Source organism: Vigna unguiculata, chromosome 7 (genome assembly GCF_004118075.2).
Source record: "Vigna unguiculata cultivar IT97K-499-35 chromosome 7, ASM411807v1, whole genome shotgun sequence".
In the NCBI taxonomy this organism is placed as follows: domain Eukaryota; kingdom Viridiplantae; phylum Streptophyta; class Magnoliopsida; order Fabales; family Fabaceae; genus Vigna; species Vigna unguiculata.
In genome coordinates this window covers 38,129,777-38,140,849 of record NC_040285.1, presented here as the reverse complement: position 1 = coordinate 38,140,849, position 11,073 = coordinate 38,129,777, and the positions used below count along the sequence as shown (strand labels likewise).

The following is an 11,073-nucleotide window of genomic DNA, read 5'->3' as shown; positions in this document are numbered from 1 at the left end:
GTCTAGGTTTTAATTTAGAATGGCAAAAAGTTACACTTATTGGTGTATATTCATTAAAAAAGAACAAGTGAATAATTATTTATAATTTTGTCGTTATAAACTCATAAGATTAGCGTGTTTTTACTTTACATGCAACAAGTTAGATCAGCCTAGTCTTATTCAATATGTGGAGTTTTAATTGGGCCGAATTTAATTATCAAAATTGACATGTCAAACTTTTGACATTAGACAAAGACATTTTGTTTTCATCCAACTCGTTAGCACTGCCCCAATTGAATTTTTCAGAAATAAAAGTTTTTCGCAATTTAACTAGCCCCAGTTAGGAATAATTTAATTTGTGTTGGATGAATTTGGTTAAATGGTTAAAATGAATGAAAAAAGAATTGTTTTATGTAAATGAGAGAAATAAGTTCAAAAAATTAATTGTTTTATGTAAATGAGAGAAATAAGTTCAAAAAATTAAGGTTCCCGTTTTTACCTATTTATAATATGAAAAATGATTTTTTGACTATTAAATTTTGACAACTTTCTCTTACAATCTTAAGTGTCATCTTCTAAATGATTTTTCATTTTTTTATTTTTTCATTCTCAATATTTAAAAATCACTTAAAAGATGACACATCATATTATAAGAGAAAGTTGTTAAAATTTAGTAATAAAATGTCCATTTTAATCTTATTTATTTACTTCCATCATATCTATTTTTCTCCTCTACTAAACGCAGTTCACGCTGTATAGGTACTCTTTTTTCAGTTCAGTCATACTATCTGTTTGTTTTTTTCCAAACAAAGGAACAATCCATCGTACTAAACTTGATGCACAGTTAAAACACGCCCAAAATTACTAGAAGCCTCTTATTGTGAGGTGAGGAGTAAAGGTAGAGATACCAACATTCACACACTATCCTCAAACCCCACTAACTAAAAGCATTGTATCTAAATCATCCTCCACTCATTCAATCAACATTGCAAAGACATTTTTGTCTGATAGCTATATGAAAACTACGAAACAATGTACATTAAACAGGCGCACCTCCACCTTCCGAATTTAAGTGTCGTGTCTTATGCATGAATGTTTCTGTCCGTCTGACACGTACATTTATGAATCACTATGCTCAACAGTTCTTTTCAAACCAGCAGCGTTCATGATCATGACACCAAAATATATCATCATTTTTTTCTAATATGATAAATGCCAAGTATGACATAGATAGCCATAAAATTTCATCCACCTTTTTTGTCGTCAGCAACTTCATCGTTGAGTATATACTGATCTATAGCCATAAAATCATTTACATCCCACTTCTATTTCTTAATTCAGTGGAGGATATATCCATGCGGAACTGCTCAGCTGGAATGGAGACGAACATGCCTTTTAGTTCTTCTGGAACATCAATATCATCAAGAACCTGTACAACATATGATAGACTATCTAACACTGAACTTAAAAAAATCATCATAATTAGGATCATATTTTCTTATGCAGTAATACCTTGAAAGCACCATCTACATTCCGACCACCCACAAGGAAAGTGCATCCTGTTTCTTTACATCCAATTAGTATCCTCAACATCTTGTAGTAGTCCCCGTCATAATATTTAGGCTGCATAAGTAACATATAATAATTTGAAGATATTAATTAATAAAATCTATTAAAAAAAAAAAGAAGGTAAACTTATTCCTTAACTACAATCAGACTGCTCTAACCCCCCTTCAGCCATAAGAAAGTTTCCTGAGCAACTGTAATAATGCGAACGAGTAAAACATGTTTTACCTCAATAACAAGACCACTGTCCACAAACAATATATATGTGCGTGTGTGTGTAAGGAACAATGACATCATCGGGCAGAAACCAGATGCTCAAACAAGTGCAGGATACGACACGATAAAAATCAAGGTTAATCCAAGCATAAAGTAATTTCATACATTAATAAGCCTCACTGCCGTGTCTGCTCCAATTACAAAAGCACTGCCTGGAAAAAGTTCAGCCTTCTTATAAAAATAAGGCTGATTCGATATAATTACTGTTTTACCTGCCATTGAAGAAATCATTAACGGCTTTAGTTGGTGCATTAAATAATAATACTAAGCACTAAACGGTATTAAACTCCAAATATCATATTGTCATATGACTTATCCTAATTATTGAATTTAAAACACGTGAACTCCATTCAGTATTCACCATGAAAATGGAAAGTTATGAGCCCATCACTTCATATAAAAATGGAAGTAGATCCTCTTCACATAGAAAATTGTACACCAGAGGTTAAGACCTATTCATTTTTAATATAGAATCTGGCAGAGTAGAAAAGATCCTCACCAATTTTTTCAAATTGTTTGACACGGTCTTTGATCTCAGACACTGACAATGGAGGTTTGTCTGCATTGACAGCAGATATTTCAAAGCAAGGATACCCATCACCACAAATGCTGCATATATGTCTTCTTAATAATAGAAATTTTGAAATAAAATTATGAACAAAAGAAACAAAATTTAAATGAACCATCATGCGTAGATATATGGTCCTAATTAGATAGAAAAGAAGAATATTGATTTGTAATCCATAATGTAGAAATATAATGTGAAATTTACAATTATCGGGTATGAAATTGTATCATTATAGTGTTGGCACAATATCAACTTCTAAACAGACAGAATACTTTATCATCAGTGTCAAAGTTAAATAATTTATTTACTACAGCGGAAACTACTGATGATAAATAACACTAATATTATCAACAAATATCAGTATAATAGAATATTATAGTATAAATACTAAAATCAAATTGGGAGTGCAGTGTCTTGAAAAGCACATATATATTAAGCACTTTAAAAATAAAACTCGAAAAAATAACAGGCAATTCATATTTTAAGACTAATCCTTCATAAATTAAACTATAAAGAAATTGAACATTTAACGAATGTTATGAGTTTAAGTACCGAGTAGCAACTTCCATAAGCTTGAGATGCCCATCATGTAATGGATTGAAAGAACCGGGCATTATTATTTTTCTTTCAGCCGGTATCTCTGCAACAAAATTTATCATTAAGAAAGTAGAATGTATATGTAACTAATAATTTAGCTTCTGCTAAAGGTTCTACCATACCATTTGCAAATGGGTAAATTTTAAAGCATATTTGACCATTTATAAGTTGCTCTAACTGTTGATCTTCATTGAAATGTGTTACACATTCATCCGATACATCTGATTCACTCAACACTGAAATTGATGCTGCACGAATTTTGCATGCATTTGCAATTGCCTAGAACCAGAACCAAAAAGAGAGCAAAAAGCAAGTCAAACCAAAGTCGGATTTTAAAACAATTGTGAAGGAATAAAGTAAAGATTAGCCTCCAACTATTACTGTTCTCATTTTACAAGATCTTCAGTGTTCTTATACTAATCTTCAAAAGTGAAAAAAATGAGAGAAGATAATTTAAGTGCAAATAAATAGCAGAATAAAAATATTATCAACAGTTTTCACACCTGCCACACACCTTGATCAAAAGATGACTAGAAACTCCATCCTCTTCTTCTCGTGTGCGAAGACCCTAGAATTGAACAGTTTGCAGAAAAATAAATAAAAGTATTTACATAAACAATAAACAACACACGCACGAGATATGCTAACTTATGCCTATTTTATTTTATCTTTGAAAAGTGTAACTTAGCAAGCTACACATTCGATTCTATGCCTTTGAAAATTTGAATGGGCGTGTGTGTGTGTGTGTATGATAAGTATTGAGTTTAGAGTAACACATCTAAGAAAGAATAGGATAATAGCACCTTAGTCAAGGTCACTCTTGACATCCAAAGTTGGTCAGCTGTCCTTGTTGACATGTAAAGTCTGCAAATGAACATGAAAGCTAAACAAGTTGACTGTGGGCACTAGTTTTCCCCCCAAGATCACATTTAGAAGAGGGAAAACACAATTGAGAATCTGAAAAGAGACTCTTTCAAGAAAATGCAACAAATTAACAAGATCCAGATAGTCAAGCACTCAAAATGTACACAAATAAATCCAGAGGTAACTTCAAAAGCAGAAGTAAAGCACATCTCTGTAGTTGATCATAGCTTGTATCAAGTCTTTGTTGTATCATTTTTAAATCAAAAATGACTAAAACAAGTTGCTGACCAGAGCACAAGGTTACCAGGGCTCTGGGGAGGGCAAATGTACACGGCCTCACAACAAAAATTAGAAAGACTATTTTCTAAATACATGATATCCAAATAAAAAGGCAGCAACCTTAGTATTGCGCCAAGGCTTTCCCTCTACCAATACAAGTTCAGGAAGTCAGGGCGAACAGTAGCAATAGAACATTAAAAAAATATTATATGTTCTCTAACAATAATCTCGCGTTGATGATAAGCTTTCTATCAAACTTATTGCTGTCGAAAAGGTTCCAGCAGCTCCTTTTTTCTGACTTATTAAAGTCCAACCCAATTTCTCTGTGTTTCCAACAAAAATCTGATCTACCAACCAAAGCTCGTTAAAATTTAACCTACCTATTTTCCTTAAGTAGAGTCCATTTATTTCAATCCCTAGGGTAGTAATTTCACAAGGTCGTACCAGGTTAATCTCACAGAACAAGCTTCCGGACATGAATTTATTGCCATAAATAAGAAGATGGCTCTATAAAGGACAAAGGGGCACATGTTACATGTTCAACCAAAATGGGAATCACAGGACGGAACGACAGTAAGCCTGAGATATGGAAACTGGTTCAATACCAAATTACCAATGCAGCAACACAATGCACAGGCCAATGGTAACCTTTTCAGAAATTACGCTGAAACTAAATATAGTGAGGTTTCATCAACCATTTTCGTAAATAAGGCAGACATACCGGTGTTCCCCTAGTTTTGGACGACTGCTAGCCAAAGAGCCAGTGAAACCCACACCTACAACTGGTGATCCTAATCAACAGGTTAATGCAGACAACGTCAGGTCAAACTATTCCATTTTTCACCACACAAAAAAAAAAAAATGAAGTCGCAATCCATCCATAAAAACATTTTCAGAAAGCCAAAACAACCATGTTTCACACAACTCGTAAACTTTTACACATTATTTATCCTAGGCAATAACAGAGACAAAAATGAACCTGGCGTGGAGAGCTTAAGAGCGCGATTATAAGCCAACAAAGCCATATCTTCGGCCGTCTGTTGGCTGCAAAACTGGGATGGAATCTGCAGGAACGAACAAAAACAGTGAGAATAAAAGGGAAGAAACAGAAAAGCGAATTTACGCATAGAAGATTAATAGAAAGAGACCTTTCCGAGTAACTGTATGAGAGACATCTTAGAGTAAGGAACCACAACTTCGAGCACAGTGTTTGAAGCACCAGGAACTGATAGCAACGAACCCACCGTCTGAAAAAAAAAAGTCCAATTACTATTGATTCATTCAACACTCTGCATGCGACCAAATACAGAGAAAAAGAGAGAGAGAGGAAGAACCTGAGATGCTCCGCCGGTGAGATGCAGAACGGCTTGGAAAGAAGAGGAATGAATGGCCTCTACGACGGTTCGGATGCGACTCTCCGTCATTCTCCTTCTCTTCCCTTCCCACACCTTTCGTTCCCCTCTTCAGATTTAACGCGCAACGCCATCACAGCGATGTCGTTTCACTCAAACGACAACGCCATGCCCAAAGTCACGCCGTTTTGATTTTTCATTAAACAAACTCTTGGCTGAGGTGTGGAACTGGACAATTCATTTAAGAAAAAAGTGTCAGATAAATTATTAATTTATCACCACTATTATTTCTTTATATCATATTTTACCAAATACTCATCCTCTTCCCACATTATTTGAAATCAATTATCAACCTAAAGCCTGTACCAACAAATGTTAAAACATAATCCATCACTACTTTTTTTTTTTTGCATACAATGTTATGAAAATCGATCACAATGTGCTCCAGATTATCTTTCACAAAAAGTTCTAGCTTTGAGTATATTCAAAGTGTTATTTTGTTATTTTCAAATTTATTTTTATCTTAAAATTAGTTTAACTGTGTTTCAATTTTTTAGAATCGGAACATTTTTAATTAATTTTTATTAGAAAGAGTTTATTATTAAAAAAACTTATATTTTTAATTTGATTTAGCTTGAAGAATGTATGGGGTGAAAGTATTATTTCTATGCATAATGTTTATTTTTATGATAGAATTTTTAAATGTTTTTACAGCTATAAATCTTTCACAAAATTCAGTATTAACATTTCATGTTTATAAACAAAAACTAAATGAAGATTAAAAAAAATAGGATTCATTCAGTAACCAACATAATTTTACAAATTAATGACGTGATTTCAGACTATCATGTTACAGAGGAAAAAAATGAATTAGAAGTTAATTAAAAGTTATCTTAACTCTGGTCACTAATTGCATGAATCATGCAAATAAGGCATATATGGCAAAAGATGAATTGGTAAGCGGTCACGCTCATTCTGAATGCCGTTACACCTTTCTGCATATACATTTTGCTTGTGCACTCGTTACTCTCATTATTATATTTATATTTAGAGTTCGGTTGTTGTGCTTAATTTTTTTTTAAGTTGCTATGCTGAGTACTAAAAATCACTATTTTAATAATTTAAAAATAATTTTAACATATTTTAAAATTAATGTTCATCAGTAATTTTTAAAGATACAGCAGAAAAATAACATAGAAAAATCAATAAAAAATCTAAACTTTTATACTCACAACTTACTTCGTAACAATAACTATAAATAAATATTTAATGGGTTTTGCACTATGTGAAATATTATTAAGTAGTTAACCAATTAATATGTTTTTTAAATAACTATTCCTTCAAAAGTTGAAGACAAATTTAAGTTAAAAACATTCATGTATTTGGTTTAGAGGTATATTTATAAATTTATAAATAGTTATTATTTATTTTATTATTTAAAGATAGCAGGTCAATGGATGTTATGGAATAAGATAGAACAAAATTATATATTTTGAGACAAATTATATAGCTTGAATACATCAAACTTCTTGTATTCAGAGAAAGACACTCATTATTTTAAACACACAATCATCCTTCTCAAGTCTTTTGGAGAAAGAATTTAATAATATCCAGATTATAGACTAGTTTAGTTTTTACCCTAAAACCAATTATTTAGTACAAATCAAAACTCCAAACTTAAGTCGTCTAAGCAAAAAGCTTAATAATACTATATTATAGGCGAATTCAGTTTTCGCCCTAAAATAAAAATTCACTATCTCGAAAAGGACCAATGTATATTATAAAAATCAGCAAAGTTTTGATATAAAAAATGTTTTGTATTATGTAATATTTGAAAAATTTAGATAAATATTATCCTTTATGAAACATGTATTCGTATATAATATTATCAACTTATCTAAGAAAGAATATCGTGGTGTAATACACTTTTTCTTCAAATAGATGTATGTTTTTGTTAAACTTCTTGCTTAACTCGTATTTAAGTTCTATAAAAGAAAATTACAATGTACATATTCACTTTATATTTTAGTGTGGTTATTCCTTTATCTTTTTATAAAACTGACTTATGTTTTGTAACAGCTACACAACACATACAAAAGTTAAATATTAAGAAGAGGAGATAATTAATTAAACGTAATAAATAAAATCATTTAAAAAATTTAATAAACAAAAATATTTTCAGTCTAGAACTTGGTAGATAAAAGCATTGACCCAAGGCAACAATATCATTATTCAAAATATAACTTTCACTCTAATATTTTTATATTGTGAAAGGAAATATTTTTCCATAAACATACAACTAAATAAAAAATTATTATTGCAACAGTGTAGCAGGAGCTATATATATTAGAACAGTGAATCATTGATTAGATACAAAGCTTAGTGAATGTGGACTAGTGTGAACTTCAACGTTAACATGGGACCACTTATCCCGCAGCGTATTGCGACAGAAACGGTTACTTGCGCGCTTACCTTATCACTCACATACCGATTTATCCTTATTTTGTCGTCCTCTTCTCTGTTTGTATCGTGGTATTTTTGTAAATTTGTAATGATTCCATAGTGAGCAGTGCACTGCAACGTGCTGTGCAATCACAATGCATAGTATTATTCAAGCGTAAGGTTAAAATTGTCATATTATAAAATACATTTTTATAAAAAATACTGAAAGAGAAAATTATATTAAATTATTTATTAAAAAAAAATTATTTATTTATTAACAATGATTATTATTTAAAAAATAAAGTATGCATGTAAATATTAACCGATGGTTAATTAGTAATTTTTAAAATATTTTTTTACAAATCCATTGCTCTTTTCTTATCTCTCATACTCGATTCTTCTTTCTTTTTATTTATAAATCATCTCAACTCACTCAAATCAAATAAATATATGGGTAATGTTTAAAATAAAGAATAAAAAGTATATATTTATGTCATGTTAAAATTTATGTGATTATATTTGTTTTATGTTATCTTGTACTAAAAAAATAAATCGAGGATCAAATGGAAAGAGTTATGTATCTGAATTAATAAAAAAGTATATATCATCATAAATTTTTAATTAATTATATTAGAAAAGTGAATAGACTTATTATTATCATACGAATTACCCATGTATTTTTTCAAAATGTAATATTTTCAAAAGTTGATTTCAGGAACAAATAACAAGTTTCAGGAACAATTACAAGTGTTGGTTAGACGGGATTATAATTTAAATAGAGGTATTCATTTACATTAGGATTGACTGATAATAAATTTTGAACCAGACAAGGAGAGTTCAAAGGAATTAATTTTTTCTTTTTTTAATTTGGGTTGTATTGTTTGTGTTGACTTGAATGGGAAATTAGGGTTTGTTAAAAAAAAAAAACAACTGAATACTAAAACATTGAAGAAGTTTATGAAAGAGAGTTATTCGAAAGGTGATGAGCATGGGTAGCTGTTACATGAGTGCTGAGAGCAAATAACGAAAAAGATGATGCAGACTTTGAAAAGTGGTGGAACAATGGAGAGGGATGTGGACATTAAAGCAAAATAATACATGTATAATGGAAGAGGAAGCAAATGATAGAGGACGAATGGTTCTTTTCAATTTCCTTTTTATTTTTATTTTTTTCAATTCCATAAGCTTTTAAAATAGTGACTTTTATTTTCTTAAAAGTTCAATAACAGAAGAAATAAAGATAAAAAGTAATATAGTCTTTTCTCCTTAAAGGGAAACAAAGTAAAAAAGACACTCTGATTGCTGTTGATGCATAGGGGAGAAAAAAATATCCATACTTTGTAACATCCCATCCACTGTTTCTAAACATAAACAAAAAAGTTTTGTAATGCATGCTTCAAAATTATATGTATATGTACAGGACTATATTATTAACTATGTAACTTTTTATACATTAACAAGTGTTTTTCAAAAGCATATGTAACCCTACATTAATAATATTAAAAATACAAATAAAAAATTTCAGATTGCCAATTTATGTACTAAAGCATGAAATTTGGGTGTAGAAATATATTTTTTTTTAAACAAGAGGTGGAATATGTAAAGGTTTGATAGAATATTGGTAACAGAGAACAATCATGGCTGTCAATTGTGGTCCTCTAAAAGCACAAAACTATTCATTCTTCTTCTTTTCCAATTTCAAGGTTTTTAATTTTTTACTTTTCTTTTTTATAGTGGATATTAACAATCATAATCTGATTAACTAAATATTGGGATCCTTATCTGACCAAAACCAGATAAACAGGAAAAAGTACAAAATGTGCAGAGTCTAATGTGTTCTAAAGTAATTAAGAAATAATAAGAAACCACGCAGTGGCACGCGCGCCTGAATTATAGAAAAGAAAAATGTATTTATAGGATGAACTGTGTAATACTTTATAGAGGCATATAGATAAAATTGATATATTTAATCGAGAATTTGAAATTAATAATAATAATTTCATTAAAACGTTAACAAAAAATTAGTGTATTATATATTTATAGATAATTACAAATATACGATAAGGTTCTTATTTTGTATAGTTTAAGGTCGTATATTACATTATTTTTATTCACATATTATATAACTTTATATTGACAAAAGCTTTTATAAGTATGATCGGCGTATAAAAAGTTAATCTAACGAAACATTTCAGAATAAAATTATCCGATAAAAATCATCCAAGAATACACGACTTATATATGTTATAACAGTATATTTAATTTCTCGAAAGAAAACAAAAACATCAATTTTTCATAACATAATATAAATAAGAGTTAAGTATATTTTTACTACATAAATTTGGATTCAAAAGTGAGATTTTTTTCTATTTAAAATTTTAATATATTTTGTTCTTTAAATTTTAAAAATAAATAAATATAATTATTTTAATTCAATTATATTAATTTATTTTAACGTATTGAACTCATTTTTTAATAAATATTAAATTGAAAATGTGTCAAAAGGTTTAAATTATTTTAATATTAACTTTTTATTTTTGACGTGTCTTAAATATCTATATATTTTAATTTTTAAACTTTAAAAGGAATAAATATAATTTTTTAATTCAAATATATTATTTTTTTTACGTGTCGAACGTGTTTCATATTAGTATTTAAATTATTTAGACCATTTGACACATTTTTTCAATTCAATATATACTAAAAAATGTGTTAAACACCTAAAAAAATCAACATAATTAAGTTAAAATAATTATATTTATACATTTATAAAATTTAAAAACCAAAATATATTTAATATTTTGACAAAAATAATTTTGAATTTTGAATCAAAATTCAAAAACTAAAAATATACATAACTGTTAAATAGACAAATAGAATGACAATAAAACGTGAGAAACCGAGTTTCGTTATCTAAATTATTCAAAATTAGTTACGAAATTTTACATATAATAAGGTTAAAGTTTTAACCAATTATCTTAATAAATAATTTATTTTTGGTTTTTAAATTACTTTTTATGAAAAGTGACTTTTAAAAACCAACAATTTAGAATTACACTAAGTTTCGGTTAACTTTGTAAATATTTGTTTTTTTTTTTTTTACCAAAGTAGTTTTACTTGCATAAAACAAATATCGGGAGAATTTGGGAA

At 29.2% G+C, this 11,073-nt stretch overlaps 1 protein-coding gene across 3 annotated transcripts; it reads right to left on the bottom strand.

Moving 5' to 3' along the window:
• Window positions 1-823: 823 nt before the first annotated feature.
• Window positions 824-5,661, bottom strand: LOC114192722. Of its 3 annotated transcripts, XM_028082515.1 has the most exons (12): window positions 5,464-5,648; window positions 5,278-5,376; window positions 5,109-5,193; window positions 4,851-4,920; window positions 3,790-3,850; window positions 3,501-3,554; window positions 3,109-3,265; window positions 2,942-3,029; window positions 2,321-2,430; window positions 1,927-2,033; window positions 1,492-1,602; window positions 824-1,408 (listed from the first exon to the last, which is right to left on the bottom strand). In XM_028082515.1, the coding sequence occupies exons 1-12, from the start codon at window positions 5,551-5,553 to the stop codon at window positions 1,292-1,294; spliced, it is 1,149 nt and encodes a 382-aa protein (XP_027938316.1). In that variant the 5' UTR covers window positions 5,554-5,648; the 3' UTR covers window positions 824-1,291. The 3 variants fall into 3 exon arrangements, with proteins under 3 accessions (XP_027938316.1, XP_027938318.1, XP_027938317.1); XM_028082516.1 differs by lacking the exons at window positions 824-1,408; window positions 1,492-1,602 and adding an exon at window positions 1,630-1,739 and having other exon boundaries at window positions 5,464-5,661; XM_028082517.1 differs by lacking the exons at window positions 4,851-4,920; window positions 5,464-5,648.
• Between the last annotated feature and the right edge of the window lie 5,412 nt (window positions 5,662-11,073).

Coding starts and splice junctions, on each gene's coding strand:
- LOC114192722 (XM_028082515.1), bottom strand. CDS start 5,553: ATGACGGAGAGTCGCATCCGAACCGTCGTAGAGGCCATTCATTCCTCT. Junction 5,377..5,463: donor TCACCGGCGGAGCATCTCAG/GTTCTTCCTCTC, acceptor TTTTTTTTTCAG/ACGGTGGGTTCGTTGCTATC. Junction 4,921..5,108: donor TCTTAAGCTCTCCACGCCAG/GTTCATTTTTGT, acceptor CCTGTTGATTAG/GATCACCAGTTGTAGGTGTG.